Source organism: Schistocerca piceifrons, chromosome 6 (genome assembly GCF_021461385.2).
Source record: "Schistocerca piceifrons isolate TAMUIC-IGC-003096 chromosome 6, iqSchPice1.1, whole genome shotgun sequence".
Lineage (NCBI taxonomy): Eukaryota > Metazoa > Arthropoda > Insecta > Orthoptera > Acrididae > Schistocerca > Schistocerca piceifrons.
Window position 1 is genome coordinate 8,321,889 of NC_060143.1, and position 25,935 is coordinate 8,347,823.

Sequence of the window (25,935 nt, forward strand, 5' to 3'; positions counted from 1 at the left end):
AGTCGGGCAGGAGTGATGACCTCCACATCCATTGGAAGGCCGGAGTCGAGGGGATCTGCCAACCCTTGAGCCAGAACCTTCGAATACGGCTGGAAGTGACCCACACGAAGAGGCCCCCGTCGTCCCACCACTGGAGCCCGGGACAGAACGGGCGACAAGCTGGCGAACTCCGGACCCTGTTCCACCTCGGGAGGGGCAAGACCCAGTGGCAGGGACGATGGGGAAGGGACGAGCACAGGTGTACCAGCCTCCTGAGAAACCGGGCCTGCAAGCAGGGGTGGCGCTCGCTGGGGCATCTCGAACGATGGCGATGCCAGTGCTGGAGCTACGGGAGGCTGCCGAGGCTGAGAGCCATCGCAGTGCAGCAGTCACAGCGGGGAGAGGCGGTAACATCCCCTGAGAAACCAACACGGGTGCTGGCAATGGGGAAGCTGGTGTCCGAGAGGTTGGAGGGTGGGTGCCCAAACGTGGACGTAGCTGATTTTGGTGACGACGTGCCACCCGGTCCCCTGCCTGCAAGGTATAGAGCCGGCGGCCATTTTGGTGCAGGACCACCGCCGGTATCCAACGTGGATTGCGACCAAACCCACGTGCCCAGACCGACATACCCAGTGGAAAGCCAGGTACTCCGTTTTGCAAAGACTGGCAAGGACCAGGCCGGAGGAGGTGCAGCAGAGTCCTAGGTTGGCGCCCATGGAGGAGCTCTGCGGGGCTTCGTTCTCCCATTGGTGTAGTCCGGTATGCCGTCAGGAAAAATGTCAATGCCTCCTCCGCAGGAAATTCATGCACATACTTTTTCATCTGCGTCTTAAATGTGCGCACCATGCGCCCTGCTTCCCCATTCGATTGTGGATGGAAGGGGGGAGAGCAAACGTGCCGAATACCAAAGCGCCTACAAAAATCCTGAAAGGTCTGCGAAATAAACTGCGGTCCACTGTCCGAGACCAGGGTGATTGGCAGACCTTCCACAGAAAAGATTTTTACTAGTGCCCGGATTGCAACTTGTGAAGTGGTTGAGGAGCAGCGAACCACATATGGGAATCGGGAATAAGCATCAATGACAATGAGCCAAAAGCCATTGAGAAACGGGCCCGCAAAATCGATGTGAACACGTTCCCATGCTTGGGTTGCCGGCGGCCATGAAGAGAACGCTGCCCTGGGAGATGCCTGTTGGCTCGCACACTGGGAACAGGCGGCCACCAAGTGCTCAATTTCTCTGTCAATACCGGGCCAGTACGCATGTCTGCGAGCCAAGGTTTTAGTACAGGAAACACCCCAGTGCCCCTCATGTAATAACGTGAGGACCTCCCTTCGTAAACTTGCAGGAACAACCGCGCGAGGAGCTGTATCATCGGTAGCCAGAAGGAGAACTCCTTCCAAGACCGAGAGGCGGTCTCGTAGAATAAAATAATTACGAAGAGGGTCCGAGGCCCGGCCTGGAGGGCGGGATGACCACCGCTGCTGAATGAGGCGAAATACTTGCCGGAGAACCGGGTCAGCTGCCGTTTCCCTGGTGACTCTAGAACTAGTGATCGGGAAGCCATCAACCGCTTGGCGGGACGCCACATCCAAATTAAAACACATAATCTCCTCTCGATCGAACGTAGGATCCGGGGCTACCGGAAGACGGGAAAGAGCATCAGTGTTGGCATGCTGTCCGGTAGGGCGAAAACGAATGTCATAAGGGTACTTAGAGAGGAACAAGGCCCAGCACTGCAGTCTGTGGGCCGCCCTATCCGGAATCTGAGAGGCGGGGCCAAATAACGATATTAACGGCTTATGGTCAGTGATTAACTGAAACTTCGTGCCATACAAGAAAGGGTGAAACTTGGTAACAGTGTAGGCAATGGCCAAAGCCTCTTTTTCCACCTGGGAGTAATGGGCCTGCGCGGGACTAAGAGTTTTAGATGCAAACGCCAGTGGTTGCTCGGAACCATCTGCGTTGCGATGGGCCAGGACCGCCCCCACGCCATACTGCGAAGCATCTGTAGCCAGGACCAACGGCTTATGGGGGTCAAAAGTAGCCAAACAAGGTGCTGATGTGAGGAGGCCCTTCAACGAGGTGAACGCTCACTCGCATGCAGGTGACCAATCAAAAGGAACACCCTTGTGCAGAAGGCAGTACAAGGGGTGGGCTATGGTGGAAGCCCTGGGAATGAACCGGTGGTAATAGGCTATCTTGCCTGAAAAAGCTTGTAACTCTTTCAGCGAAGCGGGCCGAGGAAGGTCTACGATACCTTGGACCAAACTTCCTAGTGGCTGAACGCCGTGCCGAGAGATGGTGTAGCCCACATACTCAATGGACGGTTGGAAGAAGTCACCAATTGGGAATTAATGGTGGCCTTGAAATTGCCACAAAGACGTAATTTTCCCGAGGGCTTCCTTACAATAACCAGGGGCGAAGGCCACTCACTAGAAGAAAGAGGAAGAACGACCCCTAGGGCTGTCAGCCGGTCTAGCTCTTCCTTTACCTGAGGGCGGAGAGCCAAGGGGATCTGCCTCACGCGTAGAAAACGCGGGCGAGCCGACGCCTTCAACGTTAAGTGAGCTTCACAATCTGAAACACGCCCCAGGCCCTCCTCAAAGATATCTGGAAAGTCTGAGATCAAAGATTCCAATGATTGATAGGGAACGTCTTCGGAGACCAACTGTATGGTGTCAGCGATAGAAAAACTGAAAGCTTGAAAGGCATCCAGGCCAAAAAGGTTAGCGGAGCTCGCATCACTGACAACAATAAAAGTAATAGGCCGAGTGACTGATTTGTAAGTCACGTCGGTAGTGAATTGACCCAGTAGGGGAATGAACTGTTTACCATAACCGTGTAGACACCGGTTAACTGGCGCCGACGAGGGCGATCCAAGGTCAGAATAAGTTTGTGCATTCAACAACGAAACTGCCGCACCCGTATCTACTTGCAGTTGTAACCGGCGCGACAGAACCGACACCTCGATAAAGAATTTGCGCGCCGATGCGTCGGGAGCCTGGCCCGATGAAACTTCCTGAATGTTGTCAACGTCTACGTCCTCTGTACCTGCTTCCTTCGATTCTTTTGAGGCTGAGCGGCAAACTTTAGCTATGTGACCTTTTTTATTACATTTGCGACAAATGGCCCATGACTGATCATGATGTATATAGCACGACGCACAGGATGGCAACGGGGGCCGGCGGCCGGAATTCTGTTTACGGGCCATGCGGGAGCGGCCGTAACAGCCAGATTGTACCGCTCGCACTTCGTCCACCCCGGACGCAGTGGACGCGGCCGCGCCGCCCTGAACCGCCGCAACGTCGCACCATTCTTCCAACTGTTGGCCGGCGGCATGAGAGACTTCATACGATTGAGCAATGGACAGGACTTCCTCAAGGGAAGGGTCTTCTAACTGCAGGGCCCATTGCCGGATCTCCCTATCAGGGGCCGAACGAACAATGAAGTCGTGCACCATGATGTGGGCATACGACTCTCACGACTGCTCCGTGACAAAATGACACTTGCGACTAAGACCGCGCAGGGTAGCGGCCCACGCCCGGTAAGACTGATGGGGCTGCTTCTTGCATTGACAGAACTCGACCCCAGCCGCCACAACATGCGTGCGGCGGCAATAATATGAAGACAGTAATGAACACAATGCGTCAAAAGACAAGGACGAGGGTTTCTGCAACGGCGCTAGCTGCCGCAAAACTTGATACAGCGAGGGAGATATCCAAGACAAAAAGAGAGCACAACATACCTCCGCATCGGCAACATGAAACGCCTGGAAATACTGCCGAAGGCGATGTTCATATGCATCCCAATCCTCCGCCATCTCGTCATAAGGGGGAAAGGGAGAAGGGAACGGCGCTGGAGCAGACGGCGTGGAGAGCAACGCTGGAAGCACTTGTTTCATGCTGGCCATGAGCTCCGTCTGCTGCTCAACCAAAACCCGCACTAAATCCTCCATGCCATGGAGAAGCTGCGAAACCAGAACAACAACGCAACACGCGAAAGAACGACCCTACTCGTCACCAATTGTGTAGTAACACTGTTCACGTTTACGTCGCACTTCACTTAGCATAGACTGGGACTATGCCCTAGGCATGCCCGATGCTAACTGACTAGGCACGGCCCGTGCTGCCTGAGTTGTTGTTGTTGTTGTTGTTGTTGTTGTTACGCCGGCAGAGGTCGCGTCCTAATTCTCGCGTGCCCTCTGGTGGACGTGACCCTACTTGCGGCAACTACCGTCCGTGACGCGCCGTGCCGATGTGCACCTCCCGCGATCTTTCTGGTGGCTACTGCAAAAACAAAAGAAAAATTCGGAGTAGGTGTTAAAATCCATGGAGAAGAAATAAAAACTTTTGAGGTGTGCCGATGACATTGTAATTCTGTCAGAGACAGCAAAGGACTTGGAAGAGAAGTTGAATGGAATGGATAGTGTCTTGAAATGAGGATATAAGATGAACATCAAAAAAGCAAAACAAGGATAATGGAATGTAGTCGAATTAAGTTGGGTGATGCTGAGGGAATTAGATTAGGAAATGAGACACTTAAAGTAGTAAAGGAGTTTTGCTATTTGGGGAGGAAAATAACTGATGATGGTCGAAGTAGAGAGGATATAAAATGTAGACTGGCAATGGCAAGGAAAGTGTTTCTGAAGAAGAGAAATTTGTTAACATCGAGTATAGATTTAAGTGTCAAGAAGTTATTTCTGAAAGTATTTGTATGGAGTGTAGCCATGTATGGAAGTGAAACATGGACGATAAATAGTTTGGACAAGAAGAGAATAGAAGCTTTCGAAATGTGGTGCTACAGAAGAATGCTGAAGATTAGATGGGTAGATCACATTACTAATGAGGAGGTATTGAATAGAATTGGGGAGAAGAGGAGTATGTGGCACAACGTGACAAGAAGAAGGGACCAGTTGGTAGGACATGTTCTGAGGCATCAAGGGATCACCAATTTAGTATAAGAGGGCAGCGTGGAGGGTAAAAATCGTAGAGGGAGACCAAGAGATGAATACACTAAGCAGATTCAAAAGGATGTAGGTTGCAGTAGGTACCGGGAGATGAAGAAGCTTGCACAGGATAGTGTAGCATGGAGAGCTGCATCAAACCAGTCTCAGGACTGAAGACCACAACAAAAACAACACAAAAATCTAGTCACAAGGCCCATGTCATGAACGCAGTATATCCCGAGTCTGCAACAGGCAAGCATGCAGTTTCTTCAGTGATACTCCAGTCAAACAAGATTTTTGTTCATCTACTTATTTGTGGAAAATGTGGGAAATTTCAGTTTGCCTCCATCACATTGCTCAATCGTCACACATATGAATTGTTAGACTCCCCATGCCTGTCTAAACCTAGCATTCAACTGATGGCTTATAACGGACAAGACATTCCCGTACTCGGAAAATGTACCTTGCCTGCCATTTATGGCTCGCATATGTGAACAATGACTTTAACAGAGCTACAATCATGCGAGTGTGAGAACATATTTGGTCTTGATTCTTTTGATTTGTTTGGCTTTAACATTCAGGACAATGTGTTGTCAGTGTCTGCCTTCAATGTAAAAGACAGTGTAGCTAGCTTGGTAAAAGAATTCCGGGAACTCTTTTCTGAACGTTTAGGCAAAGCTAACAATTTTGTTGCACATATTACTCTGAAAGACAATGCTCAGCCGAAATTTTGATGGGCCAGAACTGTCCCCATTGCATTACAGGACAAAGTCGCTGCTGAACTTAAAGACTTGCAAAACAGCAGAATTATTGTGCCCATATCAGCTAGTCAATGGGCAAGTCCACCAGTTTTGCTCCCTAAACCTTCATGTCTCATTTGCCTCTGTGTTGACTTTAAACCTACAGTCAACCCATAAACTGTCATTGATAGTTATCCATTGCCACGCCCAGAGGATCTCATGGGCAGATTAGACGCAGGATGCTACTTTTCAAAAACTGATTTGCGCAATGCATATCTTCAAATACTGCTCAATGAGAAATCTCAAAAGGTGTAAGTAGTAAATACCGATTTGGGTTTGTTCAAATATTTGCGTTTGCCATTTGGCAGTGCTTCCGCACCTGCCATTTTTCAACAGTATTTGGAACAGCTGACAGTACAAGTGCCAAACTTCTCGAACTATTTGGATGATATTCTAGTAGCAGGTCATACACCTGAAGAACATATGACAAATTTATGTGCTTTGTTTCGTGTATTATCTGAGGCAGGACTTAAGTATAGACTGAACAAGTGTGATTTTTTTAAACCTGAGTTGCAGTATCTTGGTCATGTCATAAACAGTCAAGATGTACAACCTCTTTAGTCGCATTTGTTAGCCATACGATATTTGCCAGTTCCTTACAATATCATAGAATTTCAGTCAGTTTTAGGGAAAATGAACTATTATATTCAGTTCATACCGAACGCTGCACAAATCACAGCTCCATTGCATCGCTTGCATCGCACTAAGGTCCCCTTTATTTGGACAGATGAAAACCGAGTAGATTTTCAAAAACTTAAGAGATGCGTTGTGCAGTGATTGATGCTTATTTCACTTTAATCCTGAAAAACCAGTCGTGCTGCAAGTTGACACTTCCTCTTATGGAATCGGTGCAGTGCTTTCGCACAGACTTGGTGATAAAGACAGTCCTATCGCTTTGCATCAAAAGTATTGACCAAAGTTTAGTGTAATTATTCACAAATTGAAAAAGAGGCTTTGGCTATCGTGTATGGTGTCACCAAACTCTACCACTATTTGTATGGCAGAAAATTCTACTTAGTAATGGATCACAAGCCTTTGCAGTCCTTGTTTCATCCACTGAAACCGATTCCTGTATGGACTGCCCAAAAATTGCAAAGATGGGCTTTATTGTTGTCTCAAGTGGTGGTGGTTAGTGTTTAACGTCCCGTCGACAACGAGGTCATTAGAGACGGAGCGCAAGCTCGGGTTAGGGAAGGATTGGGAAGGAAATCGGCCGTGCCCTTTCAAAGGAACCATCCCGGCATTTGCCTGAAACGATTTAGGGAAATCACGGAAAACCTAAATCAGGATGGCCAGAGACGGGATTGAACCGTCGTCTTGTTGTCTCAATACCAGTACGAGATTGTGTATTGTCCGACCGCTCAACATGGTAATGCGGATGCACTTTCATGTCTTCCGATTGGCCCTGATACAGACTTTGACGCTTCTGCTGCATCTTGTTGTCACATCGATGCTCAAGATTCTGAATTGCTCCAGTCAAAAATTGAACAGGCCACGGAAGCTGATTCAGATTTGAACATTTTGCTAACATAGATTCGCACATCTTGTCCTTGTACCTTGCATAGCATAAATAACACTGTCGTGCTCTGCTACTTTGCATGTCAGCATAGCCTTGCTGTACAGAAGGGTGTGACTCTTGTTCAGAATGACAGGGGACACTCATATGTTGATCTCTAAGGCTTTCCAAAAAGAATTGTTGCAGTTACTTCACCAAGGGCACTGGGGTATTGTTCATACAAAACACTTCGCACGTCGACACTGTGCTTGGCAGGGTATGGACACCCAAATAGAAAGGATGACGTCACAGTGTGATTCATGTGCGGGAAATCAGTCCGCTCCACCACAAAAATTCTCTGCATGGCCTAAGTCGCACTCGCCATGGCAACGTGTGCACATAGACTTTGCAGGACCTTTTTGGAATACTCGCTGGTTGATTGTGGTTGACTCGTACAGCAAATTTCTTTTTGCAGAGTCAATGAACTCGACAACGTCCTGTAGCACAAGTCAGGTGTTGTCATCGATTTTTTGCCTAGAAGGCTTACCTGAAGTAATAGTGTCAGACAACGGACCTCAAACCATGCCAAATGAATTTGAAGCACTTTGTGAATGCAATGGCATACAGCATCTAGCTAGTCCACCGTACCACCCACAGTCAAACAGTGAAGCTGAACATTTTGTCAGAACATTCAAGCAGTTGATGCCCAAACTTCGCTCCACACACACAACAGATCAAGCACTGCAACTGTTTCTTGCCTCATATCGTTCGCACCCACGAGATGGACAATTGCCAGCAAAATTGCTTCACGGCCGCCGCTATCAGAAACTGCTCCACCCTCCTCAGCATCTGGCACCAAAGGAAGGCCGCAAGTATTGCTTTGTGCCACATGATATTGTCTTTTACACGGTTTTTAGCAGCAGCAGATGGTGTGCACAAGGCAAGATAGTGCGTTGACTTGGCGCTTGCATGTATCTTTTTAAGCGCCGCCATCAAAATCAACTTCGCCTTTGTCATGTACATGATGATCTTTCAGTCTCTTGTCCCCCAGATTCACGGATCCTGAGGACAGCGTGGCCACAGCAGCTGCCAGAGGGTGCCCTCTCGACACCGCAGGACGACCCCATGGAGACAGAGCCTTCACCTCCTCCGCCTCCTCTCATCCTGCCGATGGAGCTGGGCCCACCCAAACCACAGCAGTCACCATCTTCTTCATGTGGCTCATGGCAGCAGGAGGTGGACGCATACGCTTCCGGTCGTTTTCCAGATGACATTTCCACCAGAGCACAGGCTGGGTGGCGGGGTATGGTTGGAAGCTTGACGTCCCCTGCACCCACAGCTTCCAGCCCGACAATGTGCCCACACTCCTGCCTCCCTCACAGTGGTCAGATTACATACACAACAGTCCATTGCTTTGGGGGGGGGGGGGGGGGGGGGGAAGGGGGGGGAGAGGAATGTTCTGGCATAGCCACAAGCACAGGAATGAAGATGAAGAACGCAAGTGAAGACAAGGCGATGAAACAACATCAGCCACTGATATGCTGATTAGGACCGCATGATGACAAGAGCGGCCTCTACAAGAGGAGAATAAAAGCACTGCTGCTGCCGGCATTGACTGCTTAGTATTGGGACAGTACGCAGACAGGCCTAGCACAGAACACTAGGATAGCAGTTATCAGTGATCCACAAACTGTGTGTCAAATATGCAAGAACATTGCTTTTAATGAAGAACATTACTGTTTGCAGGACACTCGTTGTCAATACAAGTTAAGTATTATCAATATGCTTTATTGAAATAAAACTACTAATGTTATTTGCTTGAATTGTTGCATAGCATTCCGAGAACACAGCAACCTTTAGGCACCCTATACAAGACGAGTGGATAGGATCCCACATTTCTCCTCTTCAAAAATTCTGAAGATGTCTTCAGCACTTAATATGGAGAAATTCCTCCATTGCGTATGTGAAACAATGACACACTACAGCCACACACCTACTGCTTAACACTGTCAGCTCATAGCTGGCTGGCTGAATGCACATCAGTTGTTTACAGTTGTTAGTTCATGATGCAAGCTTAGCTACTCCACTGACATAGCTTATATGCCAGGAATAAAATCCTTCTCAGAACTTTCTGGTTGGACAGTGTATTATAGTTGTGAAACACACATAAACAGAAAGATGATCAACAATTACTGTGAAACACTGGCAGCTGCCCATCAAATTAGCGAAGCAGTAGAAGTCCAGTATTCAATCCCCAATAGTACTAGGACTTTTTCTGTCACTTACCATCTCTGGCTGTAACTTGTTAAGTGAAAAACGTCAAACTGCAACAAGGTCCAGGGGCCATGACAAACTAAAGGGGCCCTTCTAACTGGCTGGGAAAATCAGTTAAGAGGCCATAGGATAACAATAGCATACCATCTGCAATAGAATAAGCTTAAGAAAGTGCTGTAGTGTTCAAACCAAGCTTCAAATTGAATGTAACTTTATCTTTTATATAACTACATATACATCTACATGGCCACACAGCAAATCACACTCAAGGGCCTGGCAGTGGATTCATCGAGCCACTTTCATACTAATTCCCTATTATTCCACTCTTGAACAGTGCGCAGAAAAAACAAACACCTATATCTTTCTGTGTGAGCTCTGATTTCCTGTATTGTATGATGATGATCGTTTCTCTCATGTAAGTTGGTGAGGAAAAGTTGGTGACTGAAATTTCATGAGAAGATCCCACCACAATGAACATGCCTTTGTTTTAATGATGTCCACCCCAAATCCCACATCATGTCCATGACACTCTCTCCCCATTTCTTGATAATACAAAACGTGTTGGCCTTCTTTAAATTTTTTCGGTGTACTCCATTAAACCCATCTGGTAAGGATCCCACACCACGCAGCAGTGCGCAAAAGAGGACAAACAAGTATATTGTATGCAGTCTCTTTAGTACATCTGTTACATCTCCTAAATGTTCTGCCAATAAAACGTGTATAATATGTGTTAATAGGTCAATAGACACAATATTGCTTGATTACACCATCAGCATTGTGCAAATAGTCCATCGAACATGAAACTAACTAACTAACCAACCAATAAATCACTGGTAGTATACACTGCCTGAAACTACTTGTTAGACATTTGTCATGTGGTGCTGTAGCAGTGTCACACCACCTGTCAGCCACATTGCAGTTAAGTTTCAGACAATAGGAAGTGGACTGCAAACACTGGTAGAAAGTATTTCTTGGCTGTTGCGGCTGGCGGCAATTAAATGGGCTGTTACCAGTGGCCAACATCAACTCATCATGCACATCACATGACATGAAAAATACACAAGAAGTGATGCTTTGTTGGGGCATGCTGGCAACAGCAGACAGTTCATGTGTGACACTAAGAGCTCTGATTGGAGGAACCAAGTCCAAGGCATGATGTGTGAACCAACAAGTAATGTTAATCTGTAGTCATTATTATCACATATCTAAATCTACCCAAACAGGTCATTTTGAGGTAGAATGACCACATAAAACTAGTTGAAAAACAGGCACAAGGCAAAAAGAGTTACTGAAACAATCCTAGAGAGATTTAATTCATCAACATCAGGACATCATTTACAAAATTTTCAACCAACAAAAGACAATGCACAAACTATAATTCATAACAATCCTACAAATTAGCCCTATCTATAATAACAGATCACAGAAAATAAAAAAATAGGGAGTGATTTACCACAGCATATAAATAACAATATATAAAAATAACTTACTTGCTGAAAATATTTTTCAGCGAGATTCTTGTCACCAGAAGCAGCGAGCAGCTCAGCCCATCCACACACTGCGAGCGCATCAGAGGAGGCAGAAGAAATCCGAAGCAGTGAGCCACCCAATTCGCGTGCAGCATCATACTGTCCCAATAAGACATGTGCAAACACAGCCTGCATGAAATGTAAAGATGATTTCATTAAACATCCATGAGTTTTTTGTTTATTACATTACATATGGAAAATTATCTACAGTGTCAGTGTTATTCATGCTGAGCTCTCTACCATTCTGAGAATGTAGCTAGTCAGTCATTATTTTAAATGAGATCTTCCAAGTTTGATTTTTCATGTTTCTGTTGCAAAAAATAACAACATTCTGATCATGTGATAATACCCATTCAGGAATTATTCATTTTTTTCATCATAAATTTCACAAAAGGTTTGTTACTCTACATAAATACACATGTTTCTATATATTCACAGCTGTAGCAAAAATAAATAAAGATATCGAATACAAAATACCTACTTTTTAATTTCATAAGATTCTTTAAAGGAACTTTTATTATGGCTTGTCAAAAATCATAAGAGCTCTTCATACAGATATATAAAATAAATTATATGCTTAAGCAGATTTCCAGTAAACAAAGCTATGTGCCATCATAAGGAAGACACAAATATTTCCATGGTATGACAAGAATCATAAGTAATTGTTGTCGTTGTGGTCTTCAGTACAAAGACTGGCTAGGTGCAGCTCTCCATGCTACTCTCTCCTGTGCAGGCCTTTCCATCTCCAAGTAACTACTGCAACCTACATCCCTCTGAATCTGGTTACTGTATTCATCTCTTGGTCTCCCTTTACAATTTTTACCCACCACACTTCCATCCAGTACTAAATTGGTGATCCCTTGATGCCTCAGAATGTGTCCTACCAACCGATCCCTTCATTTAGTCAGGTTGTACCACAAATTTCTCTTCCCCACAATTACATTCAGTACCTCCTCATTAGTCACGTGGTCTATCTATCTAATCTTCAGCACGCTTCTGTAGCACCATATTCTCTTCTCGTCTAAACTGGTTATCGTCCTCGTTTCACTTCCATACATGAATACACTTCATACAAGTACCTTCAGAAAGGACTTCCTGACACTTAAATCTACACTCACTGTTAACAAATTTCTCTTCCTCAGAAACGTTTTTCTTGCCATTGGCAGTCTACATTTTATACCCTCCCTACTTTGACCATCATCAGTTATTTTGCTTCCCAAATAAGAAAACACATTTACAACTTTAAGTCTCTCATTTCCTAATCTAATTCCCTCAGCATCACCTAATTTAATCTGACTACATTCCATTACCCTCGTTTTGCTTTTCATGATGTTCACCTTATATCTTCCTTTCCAGACACTATCCATTCCATTCAACTCCTCCCCCAAGTCCTTTGCTGTCTCTGTCAGAACTAAAATGTCATTGGTGAACCTCTAAGTTTTTATTTCTTCTCACTGGACCTTAATTCCTGCTCCAAAATTTTCTTTTGTTTCCTTTACTGCTTGCTTAATATACAGATTGAATAACATCGGGGATAGGCTACAACCCTGTCTCACTCACTTCTCAACCACTGCTTCCCTTTTGTGCCCATTGACTCTTACAACTGCCATCTGGTTTCTGTACAAATTGTAAATAGCCTTTCTCTCCCTGTATTTTACCCCTGCCATCTTTACAATTTGAAAGAGAGTATCCCAGTCAACATTGTCAAATGCTTTCTCTAAGTCTACAAACGCTATAAACTTAGGTTTGCCTTTCCTTAACCTACCTTCTATGAGAAGTCATAGGATCAGCATTGCCTCACGTGTTCCTATATTTCTGCGGAATCCAAACTGATTTTCCCTGAGGTCTGTTTCTACCACTTTTTCCATTGTTCTGTATAGGATTCATGTTAGTATTTTGTAGCCGTGACTTATTAAACTGATAGTTTAGTAATTTTCACACCTGTCAACACCGGCTTTCTTTAAAGCTGGAATTATTATATTCTTTTTGAGAGGTTATTTCGCCTGTCTCAAACATCTTGCTCACCAGGTGGAAGAGTTTTGTCATGGATGGCTCTCCCAAGGCTACCAGTAGCTCTAATGGAATGTTGTCTGCTACCGGGCCTGTTTCAACTTAAAGTCTTCCAATGTTTTGCCAAATTCTTCATCTTTCTCTACACTCTCTTCCATTTCCATAATGTTGCCCTCAAGTACATCTCCCTTGTATAGATCCTCTATACACTCCTTCCACCTTTCTACTTTTCCACCTTTTTCCATCTAAGCTCTTGATACTCATACAGGTGGTTTTCTTTTCTGCAAAGATCTCTTTAATTTTCCTGGAGGCAGTATCTATTTGACCCCAGTGATATATGTTTCTATATCCTTACATTTTTCCTCTGCCATTTTCCTGGTCAGCCATTTTGCACTTCCTGTTGATCACATTTTTTAGACGTTTGTATTCCCTTTCACCTGCTTCTTTTATTGCATTTTATATTTTCTCGTTTCATCGATTAAATTCAATATCTCTTGTGTTATCCAAGGATTCCTACAAGCCCTTGTCTTTTTACCTACTTGATCCTCTGCTTGCCTTTTTACAAACATTCAATATGAGAACCATGAGTGATCGGCAGACACCAGTATGGTAATCGAATTCTTGCCGTACCCGTCCCAGCATGGCATCGTCGACTGTGGCAGTTGCTTCCCGTTTCTCTCCCAGAGCTCTGCTACATCACGTGATAGAGGCGATACATACACCAGATCTTTAATGTGTCACACATAAAAGAGTCATACGAAGTGAGATCTGGTGATCGGGGAGGCCATTTCATGAAACAACTCGCTCTGCACCTAAACTCATCATGTTTGCGACTAGCGCTGATTATCGGCAAATTACCAAACTATGCTGTGGCAGTATATATGAAAAAAAAAAACTTTCTGAGTTTCTCTTCAAAATGACATATGTATGATATCTGAACAATGTTTGGTTCTTGTGCAACAAATAATTGAAAGTGTTCCCGGACTTTATGTACACCCTGTATTATCACAGAAAAATATCAAACTCTGTAATCAATTAATATGATCTGTGAATGTAATTGAAATCTCTGTTATTTTGCAAAAAGATTGCTCTCTCTTCCCTTCCGTTTCTTCGCAGTGTAAGAAGGCATTTTGTAACAAGGCACAAAAATGTGTAAGTTTCGTGTAATATTTAGCCTAAATATAATCAAATATTACTTAAAAGGACTGATGTTTTTCTGTAACAGCCCTATATTCATGAAGTCATTTATTTCAAAATTTTATGCAAATTTTATAGGGGAACATTGGTGCAGAGGTCAGCACCACTGACCTAAATGATAAAGGCCTAGAGTCGTAATAAATATCTTAATATCTGCTAATATATCTAAAAACAAAGATGATGAGACTTACCAAACAAAAGCGCTGGTGGGTCGATAGACACACAAACAAACACACACACAAAATTCTAGCTTTCGCAACCAACGGTTGCTTCATCAGGAAAGAGGGAAGGAGAGGGAAAGACGAAAGGATGTGGGTTTTAAGGGAGAGGGTAAGGAGTCATTCCAATCCCGGGAGCGGAAAGACTTACCTTAGGGGGAAAAAGGACAGGTATACACTTGCACACACGCACATATCCATCCGCACATACACAGACACAAGCAGACATTTGTAAAGGCAAAGAGTTTGGGCAGAGATGTCAGTCGAGGCGGAAGTAAAGAGGCAAAGATGTTGTTGACCTGCCTACACTGTGAAGCTTTCTATGTGGGAATGACCAGCAACAAACTGTCCATTCGCATGAATGGACACAGGCAGACAGTGTTTGTTGGTAATGAGGATCACCCTGTGGCTAAACATGCCTTGGTGCACGGCCAGCACATCTTGGCACAGTGTTACACCGTCCGGGTTATCTGGATACTTCCCACTAACACCAACCTGTCAGAACTCCGGAGATGGGAACTTGCCCTTCAGTATATCCTCTCTTCTCGTTATCCGCCAGGCCTCAACCTCCGCTAAGTTGCCGCTGCTCATACCTCATCTGTCTTTCAACAACATCTTTGCCTCTTTACTTCCGCCTCAACTGACATCTCTGCCCAAACTCTTTGCCTTTACAAATGTCTGCTTGTGTCTGTGTATGTGCGGATGGATATGTGCGTGTGTGCGAGTGTATACCTGTCCTTTTTTCCCCCTATGGTAAGTCTTTCCGCTCCCGGGATTGTAATGACTCCTTACCCTCTCCCTTAAAACCCACATCCTTTCGTCTTTCCCTCTCCTTCCCTCTTTCCTGACGAAGCAACCGTTGGTTGCGAAAGCTAGAATTTTGTGTGTGTGTTTGTGTGTCTATCGACCCGCCAGCGCTTTTGTTTGGTAAGTCTCATCATCTTTGTTTTTAGATATATTTTTCCCACGTGGAATGTTTCCCTTTATTATATTCACATCATTAATATCTGCTAATTTTGACAAATAAAAATAAATGTAAATGTAGAAGTAATCTCATTAGTAGTTTTTCCTTTAAAAAAGTAAAAGTAATCACTTTTTCCAATATTGAATCATATTTGAGTAAAGTGACTCCAGTAAATTTTTTTGATCCCCGCTTAACAGAACTGCAAGTATCTCCTTAGCCTTGCATTTTCATAATAGCACAAAATAATTATCAAAAGCCAATCTCAATAACAAAAAATACAGCCATATATCTGGAACTGTGTGTGTTGATGGTGTCTTTTAACATAAAAACATCGTGTCGGGCAAATTAATTGCAAGAAGTACCACAACTAAGTCACTGACGAAAATAATTTTCCAGTTGTGAAGCAGCCAGAATAACACAACTCCAACTTATCATAATATATAAAACCAAAACATGAAAGAACCACCACATACTGTATTTCTTTCTTGTTCTTGTCAATCGTTCCCTAATGCTCCCTCTGAAACCCTCTGCAACCTCTGGTTCTTTCAGTTTATCCAGGTCCCATCTTCTTCAATTCCTGCCTTTTTGAAGGTTCTTCAATTTTAATGTGCAGTTTATGACCAGTAAATTGTGGTCAGAGTCCACAACTGTCCCTGGAAATGCCTTACAATTTAAAATCTGATTCTTAAATCTCTGTCTAACAATTATATACTCAATCTGAAACCTTCCAGTGTCTCCAGGTCTCCTCCACGAACACAACCTTCTCTCAAGATTCTTGTTAGCTATGATTAAACCAAGCTCTGTGTAAATTCTACCAGGTGGCTTCCCCTTTCATTTCTTTCCTCCAGTCCATATTCACGTACTACTTTTCCTTCTCTTTCTTTTCCTGCTATGGAATTCCATTCCCCCATGAGTATTAAATTTTTGGCTCCCTTAACTACCTGAATAATTTCTTTTATCTCATCAACCATTTTCTCAATTTCCTCGTCATCTACGGAGCTAGTTGGCATATAAACTTGTACTACTGTAGTGGGTGTGGGCTTCGTGTGTATCTTGGTTATAATAATGCATTCACTATGCTGTTAATAGTAGCTTAGCCATGTTCCTATTTTATCACTCATTATTAAACCTACTCCTGCATTACCGCTTTCTGATTTTGTATTTATAACCCTGTGTCCACCTGACCAGAAGTCTTGTTCCTCCTGCAAACGAACTTCATTAATTCTCACTATATTTAACTTTAACCTATCCATTTCCCTTTTTAAATTTTCAAGCCTACCTGCCCAGTTAAGGGATCTTACATTCTGTGCTTCAAACCATAGAATGTCTGTTTTATTTCTCCTGATAATGACATTCTTCTGAGTATTCCTTGCCAGGAAATCAAAATGGGGGACTATTTTACCTTCGGAATATTTTATCCAAGTGGATGCCATCATCATTTCATGATACAGGCGAGCCGCATGCCCTTGGGAAACTGTGTTGCTAGAGGAGGCCGAAATGCACGCTTATAAGCTCACGCAGATTAGCGTGAAGGTCTGGAACAGTTCAGGGAATTAATAGTAGCAAATAAAGTATGTAGTTGATATAATACTTAACTTTAATCCACAATTGGAGAACATCGCTCTTGATGATACATGCTTCACATAATAAATATCAATTGAATACGGCGCCTTGCTAGGTCGTAGCAATTGACGTAGCTGAAGGCTATGCTAAACTGTCGTCTCTGCAAATGACCGTGTATGTAGACAGTGAACCATCGCTAGCAAAGTCGACTGTACAACTGGGGCGAGTGCTAGGGAGTCTCTCTAGACCTGCCGTGTGGTGGCGCTCGGTCTGCAATCACTGACAGTGGCGACACGCGGGTCCGACGTATACTAACGGACCGCGGCCGATTTAAAAGGCTACCACCTAGCAAGTGTGGTGTCTGGCGGTGACACCACAATAGTTTCCCCTTGCTTTCATCTGTTCACAGTACCAGCACAGCGAGACTGTTTTGGTTGATGTTACAAGGCCAGATCAGTCAATCATCCAGACTGTTAGCCCGGCAACACTTTGTGTGTCCTTTCAACAGACACCCCTCCATTGTGTTTGCACTTAAGGTATGGCTATCTGTAACGCTGAGGCATGCAAGCCTCCCCACTAACGGCAAGGTCCATGGTTTATCGGGCAGAGGCGGAAGGGGGGTACAATAAGCAAATGGAGAAGTGGTTTTAACTTTCCTACAATCACATTCAAAGTGCGCAACACTATCTGAGTTTTATAACAGATACACTACACAAAATTGTGTGAGTACATGTGAAGTGGCAGAGCATAATTTTCATCTTAGTGTTTCCTAAGAGACTGTAGCATATGCGGTGCAGTTATAAAAAATGAAATGCATGAACTGTATGAAGAAACTAGCTCTTATAGACCCAGCAGAGGGACAGCAATGAATTCCTCAATTATATGGTATTATCAGGAGAAAGAAAACTGGTGTTCTAAGGATCGGAGCGTGGAATGTCAGATCCCTTAATCAGGCAGGTAGGTTAGAAAATTTAAAAAGGGAAATGGATAGGTTAAAGTTAGATATAGTGGGAATTAGTGAAGTTTGGTGGCAGGAGGAACAATACTTTTGGTCAGGTGATTACAGGGTTATAAATACAAAATCAAATAGGGGTAATGCAGGAGTAGGTTTAATAATGAATAAAAAAATAGGAGTGCGGGTTAGCTACTACAAACAGCATAGTGAACGCATTATTGTGGCCAAGATAGACACAAAGCCCATGCCTACTACAGTAGTACAAGTTTATATGCCAACTAGCTCTGCAGATGATGAAGAAATAGATGAAATGTATGACGAGATAAAAGAAATTATTCAGGTAGTGAAGGGAGACGAAAATTTAATAGTCATGGGTGACTGGAATTCGTCAGTAGGAAAAGGGAGAGAAGGAAACATAGTAGGTGAATATGGATTGGGGGGAAGAAATGAAAGAGGAAGCCGCCTTGTAGAATTTTGCACAGAGCATAACTTAATCATAGCTAACACTTGGTTCAAGAATCATAAAAGAAGGTTATATACCTGGAAGAATCCTGGAGATACTAAAAGGTATCAGATAGATTATATAATGGTAAGACAGAGATTTAGGAACCAGGTTTTAAATTGTAAGACATTTCCTGGGGGAGATGTGGATTCTGACCACAATCTATTGGTTATGAACTGCAGATTGAAACTGAATAAACTGCAAAAAGATGGGAATTTAAGGAGATGGGACCTGGATAAATTGAAAGAACCAGAGGTTGTAGAGAGTTTCAGGGAGAGCATAAGGGAACAATTGACAGGATTGGGGGAAAGAAATACAGTAGAAGAATAATGGGTAGCTCTGAGGGATGAAATAGTGAAGGCAGCAGACGATCAAGTAGGTAAAAAGACGAGTGCTAATAGAAATCCTTGGGTAACAGAAGAAATATTTAATTTAATTAATGAAAGGAGAAAATATAAAAATGCAGTAAATGAAGTAGGCAAAAAGGAATACAAACGTCTCAAAAATGATATCGACAGGAAGTGCAAAATGGCTAAGCAGGGATGGCTAGAGGACAAATGTAAGGATGTAGAGGCTTGTCTCACTAGGGGTAAGATAGATACTGCCTACAGGAATATTAAAGAGACCTTTGGAGAAAAGAGAACCACTTTTATGAATATCAAGAGCTCAGATGGCAACCCAGTTCTAAGCAAAGAAGGGAAGGCAGAAAGGTGGAAGGAGTATACAGAGGGTTTATACAAGGGCGATGTACTTTACGACAATATTATGGAAATGGAAGAGGATGTAGATGAAGACGAAATGGGAGATAAGATACTGCGTGAAGAGTTTGACACAGCACTGAAAGACCTGAGTCGAAACAAGGCCCCGGGATTAGACAACATTCCATTAGAACTACTGATGGCCTCGGGAGAGCCAGTCATGACAAAACTCTACCATCTGGTGAGCACGATGTATGAGACAGGAGAAATACCCTCAGACTTCAAGAAGAATACAATAATTCCAATCCCAAAGAAAGCAGGTGTTGACAGATGTGAAAATTACCAAACTATCAGTTTAATAAGTCACAGCTGCAAAATACTAACGCGAATTCTTTACAGACGAATGGAAAAACTGGTAGAAGCGGACCTCAGGGAAGATCAGTTTGGATTCCGTAGAAATGTTGGAACACTTGAGGCAATACTAACCTTACGACTTATCTTAGAATAAAGATTAAGAAAAGGCAAACCTACGTTTCTAGCATTTGTAGACTTAGAGAAAGCTTTTGACAATGTTAACTGGAATACTCTCTTTCAAATTCTGAAGGTGGCAGAGGTAAAATACAGGGAGCGAAAGGCTATTTACAATTTGTACAGAAACCAGATGGCAGTTATAAGAGTCGAGGGGCATGAAAGGGAAGCAGTGGTTGGGAAAGGAGTGAGACAGGGTTGTAGCCTCTCCCCGATGTTATTCAATCTGTATATTGAACAAGCAGTAAAGGAAACAAAAGAAAAATTCGGAGTAGGTATTACAATTCATGGAGAAGAAGTAAAAACTTTGAGGTTCGCCGATGACATTGTAATTCTGTCAGAGACAGCAAAGGACTTGGAAGAGCAGTTGAACGGAATGGACAGTGTCTTGAAAGGAGGATATAAGATGAACATCAACAAAAGCAAAACGAGGATAATGGAATGTAGTCAAATTAAGTCGGGTGATGCTGAGGGAATTAGATTAGGAAATGAGACACTTAAAGTAGTAAAGGAGTTTTGCTATTTAGGGAGTAAAATAACTGATGATGGTCGAAGTAGAGAGGATACAAAATGTAGACTGGCAATGGCAAGGAAAGCGTTTCTCAAGAAGAGAAATTTGTTAACATCGAGTATAGATTTAAGTGTCAGGAAGTCGTTTCTGAAAGTATTTGTATGGAGTGCAGCCATGTATGGAAGTGAAACATGGACGATAACTAGTTTGGACAAGAAGAGAATAGAAGCTTTCGAAATGTGGTGCTACAGAAGAATGCTGAATGGGTAGATCACGTAACTAATGAGGAGGTATTGAGTAGGATTGGGGAGAAGAGAAGTTTGTGGCACAACTTGACTAGAAGAAGGGATCGGTTGGTAGGACATGTTTTGAGGCATCAAGGGATCACAAATTTAGCATTGGAGGGCACCGTGGAGGGTAAAAATCGTAGAGGGAGACCAAGACATGAATACACTAAGCAGATTCAGAAGGATGTAGGTTGCAGTAGGTACTGGGAGATGAAGAAGCTTGCACAGGATAGAGTAGAATGGAGAGCCGCATCAAACCAGTCTCAGGACTGAAGACCACAACAACAACAACATAGTATGAACTGAATGAGAGCAATAACCGTTCACATTGCTGATTTATTTTACAGCATATAATGGTTTCAAGCTAATCCTATGATGGAAAGAATTTCTTCAAAAATTACTGTTTATCCTTTTGTACAGTAAAGATCATTATGACAGTGACATCCTACGTATTGTCTACATCAAAATGAGGAATGATTCAGATTTGTATCTCATTGTTATGATGATCTTTGATCTAGTCCCGGGCAGAGAAAATCCCTGACCTGACCAGGAATCAAACCTGGTACCCCGTGATCCGTAGGTAGCAACACTAACCACTAGAAAATGAGCTGCAGATTCCCACTGCTATTATTCAACTATACTACACTCAGTGAGGGAAAAGTGGACCACCCAGAAAGGGAGGAGGAAGTGAAATAAAATTTCATTAGTTGACAGGTGATGTTATTCCAATAATCAAAAATCAAATCAAATTTACAAAGAACTTGGCAGTACGAGCCCACTGATTAGCATGGCGTTGCACTCCTTTGGCCTGGATGCATGCACTGACTGGAAGAGTGTCATAAAGGCACTGTGTACTTTCCTGAAGCCCACAACATTTGTAACTAGTCCTTGCAATCCCATATACTGGCACTGAGACAGACTCTGCATCCAAGCTGATCCCACATTTTATTGGGGACAGATCTGAGGACGCTGATGGTCAAGAGAGTACCTCACCCTCATGCAGACTGTTCATACGGACACATGCCATGTGTGGACGAGCAGTGGCTTGTTGCAGAATAACACTACAATAGTGTCATGTAAAAGGTAACATAAGAGGAGGCGCTATGTCTGTGATACACCGCTGTGCCGCCAGAGTTGCCCCAATTACAACCAGACGTGAAGTGAAGTCATACCCGATGGCTTCCATGATGCCAGAGTAACACTCTTGTGCCTCTTCAAAACATTGGAAAAATAACACCTCTCCTGTAGTCACAGCCTTACTCGCCGACAATGATATGTGACGTACCGTTGTGCTGCCAGAGTTGCCACAATCATACCAGACATGAACTGAAGTCGTACCCGATGGCTACAATGACTGCAGGAGTAACACCGCCGTACCTCTCCACAACCTTGGAAGAATGGTACCTCTCCCCAGGTCACCACCGTACTCCCCGACAATGGTTATTCGTGGTAGTGGAGAATCACAATTCATCACTGAACACAATGCGACACCATTCATCAGCAGTCCATATTACCAGTCCCATTAAAAAATCAGCTGTTGGAATTGCAGTGATATTGGCAGCCTACGCATTGGACTAATGGTGCCTGATGACAAAGAATGTTGCAGGGAGTCCATCACTCATTCTCAAATGGCCGGCACAGGTAAGAAGCAACTGCATTGTGCTTGGTGCATAATATGGCAATCCTCCCTTTTGGTGGTCAGATGTAATTAGCCAAAACCTCGACACTTGAGTATGCCTGCCCTCACATTCCCATGCAGTCCAATATCAGGCTATTGTCACATCTGAATGTCACACAAACCTAGATATTTCACGATTTGACCAGCCGACCAAATGGAGATCTACACTGTACCCTTTTCAAACTTTGTCAGGTGCTGTCTCACATGAACAAGCACCATCTCCATGATATTCACAGTGACCACTCAACATCTGATGTTGTTCCCTCTCCTTGTATACTCTGCCAGGACTAGTGGCAATGCTAAACATGAACAACACTAATGCAATCTTGTGGCCATTCTACCTGTCACCAAGAATTGCAACTCTAGCCATTTACACATACACCAAAGGTGTCTGTGTACGAAGTTCCAACCATGTATTCTGGGAACCTCACTATTTTTTATCAAGCAGTGTAGTTAAATAATCATTCACAAAAATTAGAAATCTTGTACAACTTCTTTTGTTTCTTCATATCCCTGTAATATATCGTTGTAAATAACCCTGCAAACAAATTAACACTAGAAGTAAATGGAGTTCATGGCACACAATTCCAGCTCACAATAGAATGCAAACACTGAAAACGAACAAATGAGCAGAATGAACATCTCAATATCCCTTAAGAAAGGTCCAGTTACTCACCTGGTACAAACTATTTTCTCCTGCTTTCTTCTTCTCATCAGCCAGGCGTTCCTCCACTGTTGACAAAGCTTCATGGTCAGGAACAGCGCAGGCCTTGTGTGCAGCAGCCAGGGCTATCAGAGGACCCAGGGCTTGTCCTGACACGACATCGGCTGCCAGCGCCTCCAGCGCACGAACAGATTCTGCAGTTTGACCTTCTAATAGCAAGGCAACACCTTTAGAAAGGCGAAGCACTGTATCTCTAGGAAATTGTTGAAGTCCATTGGCCGCTGCACTGTAAGCGGAGCGATAGAGCTTTTCCCGGATCAAGAAATGGACACTTGCCCATAGATCATGTGTTGACTCAGTCATCCTCTACCTGTTGATCACATTTTTAAACAATTTGAAAAAAATATATATACTTCTTAGTTCTGTACAATTTAGGTAAAACTAAATATAAGTGTGCCCACTTATTGACTTTATTCCCTCTCTATAGAGGGGCTTAGTACAAGTGAAAATTTTAGTATATTTCTTGGATGTGGATTTCTTCTGTTGATGAAACTTAAAAGCATAGGCACTTTGTTTCACATCTAATAATCTCAACAGTACTTTCTGATCTTACCTCAAATTCTGAGGTCGAATTACTTTACTTGCAACAGCACACTGTGCGACCCACATTAAAATCAGAGTTAAGTTATTCAAAATGTAATCCTGCACTACTCAATGGTAACTTCTTGTATTGAAAAAAGTGTATCTAACACAGTTTCTATTTTTATCATGTAGGACAATATTACGGTATATTAATATATTCATCCTAGGATCACTTTACAGTGGTACAAGATTTGGCAGATTCTGTGTCTACATCTATACTCACATTTTGCAAACAAATGTGAAGTGCATGGTACAGGGAAAATCTCACTCTACCAATTATTTTGGGTTTCTTCCATATATGAAGCACAGAAAGAATGACACCTTAAATGTCTCTATGTGCATGTAAACCAGTCTCACCCTGACTTTGCTACAGAAGGAAGCTGTAGTACATTCTTATATTGCTAACTCAATACCTGTTCTCAAAACTCTGTAAGTAGGATTTCATCGGCATTGGCATCTACAGGGTCATCCAGAAAAGAAAGGCCATATAGTTATAAAAAATGAAAACACAATATTTTTTGAAAAAAAGAAAATCAATTCTATTACATACATGAAGAGTTTCCTTCACTTCTCTACATAATTATCTCCTACATTTAAACATTTGTCGTATATGGTCATGATCTTCAGAATCCCCATGTTATATACTCTTCTGCTGCCAGTTCATTACGCCAAGTGGTCACTTTTCCTCAACTTCCAAAACACTTAACGTCCAAAAACTCTTTCAGCTTCAGGAAAACGTGGAAACCACTAAAAACAAGGTCCGGACTATAGGAAAGAACAATTTGTAAAGAAAGCATTCCTAATCCCACATTTTGGATGGCTTGCCATAGTTTTCTTATAGTCTCACAATAAACATTTACACTGATCATAGTGATCATTTGGCTTAATGAACTGGCTGCAGAAGAATATAACATGGGAATCCTTAAGCTCATGAGCAAATCCAGCAAACATTTAAATGAAGGAGGCAATTACGTACAGAAGTAAAGGAAGCTTTGTGTATGTAACATACCATATTACTTTTTCCAATTAATGTCGTGTTTTTCATTTTGTAGCACTATACCGTCTTTATTTTCTGGTTGAACCTCGCATTTTTAAGCAACTGCCAGTTTAGATTATTCAGTATTTACGTGACTTCTTATGACTCAAACAAACCCGTTCACTTCCAATTTCCTGCGTAATGTTTGCTGGCAACTTGTTACAAGACTTTTGCGCTAGAATACACACCACTATTTTCAACACTAGAGAGTGATATGTGGTCTTTATGGAGATTATTTTTATTTCTAGTGACTTGGAATTTCACACCATCTTACCACTGCATCATCTTACTCAGTACATTGACTGATTAGAAAACTAACTCAAGGCAGTCAGAAGAGAGGAGGAAGTACATGTAATATACTGGTGGAGTTTCAAATGAAATCTAATGAATCTGCTTTCAATCAAATGATCTGCTTTCAATCATCCATTTTTCACCTGTTTTCTGATAGTGTTAAGCTTTTGTGGAATTTAGTGCCTAATTATTTGAATCTAATGTCCTATGTCTCACAGATACTGCCAACAGTGACTTTATTTGTTTGATGCCTAACTGTGGTAAAAATTTCCTTGGCTTTGTTCTTAGAACTTCGTACTTTTTGTGCATAGTGCATGGCTTTCATTTCTCTCTTGATTTCTACTTTCATTGGCCCTCACCAATGACTTAAATTTCTCGTCAACTGTGTGCCCTTCGTAAACTTATCAATTGTTTCTTCAGTAAATTCACTCTGAACAGTGTGAATATGTACTTTTCTCTTCTTATTCTTAACTAAATATCCCCTCCCCCCCCCCCCTCCCCGAACCATGGGCCTTGCCGTTGGTGGGGAGGCTTGTGTGTGCCTCAGCAATACAGACAGTAGGTGCAACCACAATGGAGGGGTATCTGTTGAGAGGCCAGACAACCGTGTGGTTCCTGAAGAGGGGCAGTAGCCTTTTCAGTAGATGCAGGAGCAACAGTCTGGATGATTGACTGATCTAACCAAAACAGCCTCTCTGTGCTGCGAACGGCTGAAAGCATGGGGAAACTACAGCCGTAATTTTTCCTGAGGGCATGCAGCTTTACTGTCTGGTTAAATGATGATGGCGTCCTCTTGGGTAAAATATTCCGGAGGTAAAATAGTCCCCCATTCAGATCTCCGGGCGGGGACTACTCAGGAGGACATAGTTATCAGGAGAAAGAAAACTGGCATTCTACAGATCGGAGTGTGGAATGCCAAATCCCTTAATCGGGCCGGTAGGTTAGAAAATTTGAAAAGGGAAATGGATGGGCTGAAGTTAGATATAGTGGTAATTAGTGAAGTTCAGTGGTAGGAGGAACAAGTCTTCTGGTCAGGTGAATACAGGGTTATAAATAGAAAATCAAATAGGGGTAATGCGGGAGTAGGTATAATAATGAATAAAACAATAGGAGTGCGGGTAAGCTACTACAAACAGCATAGTGAACGCATTATTGTGGCCAAGATAGA

The 25,935-nt window shown here is 43.1% G+C and overlaps 1 protein-coding gene across 2 annotated transcripts in view; it reads right to left on the reverse strand.

Moving 5' to 3' along the window:
- LOC124802547 (tetratricopeptide repeat protein 21B-like) overlaps window positions 1-25,935 on the reverse strand; it is a 275,934-nt gene that overhangs the window by 234,399 nt on the left and 15,600 nt on the right. For both annotated transcript variants that reach the window (XM_047263411.1, XM_047263410.1), the window contains exons 2-3: window positions 22,811-23,168; window positions 10,985-11,152 (exon numbers count right to left, since the gene is read on the reverse strand). In XM_047263411.1, the coding sequence (XP_047119367.1) occupies window positions 10,985-11,152; window positions 22,811-23,161 (519 nt within the window). In that variant the 5' untranslated portion in view covers window positions 23,162-23,168. The remainder of the gene's footprint in view (window positions 1-10,984; window positions 11,153-22,810; window positions 23,169-25,935) is intronic.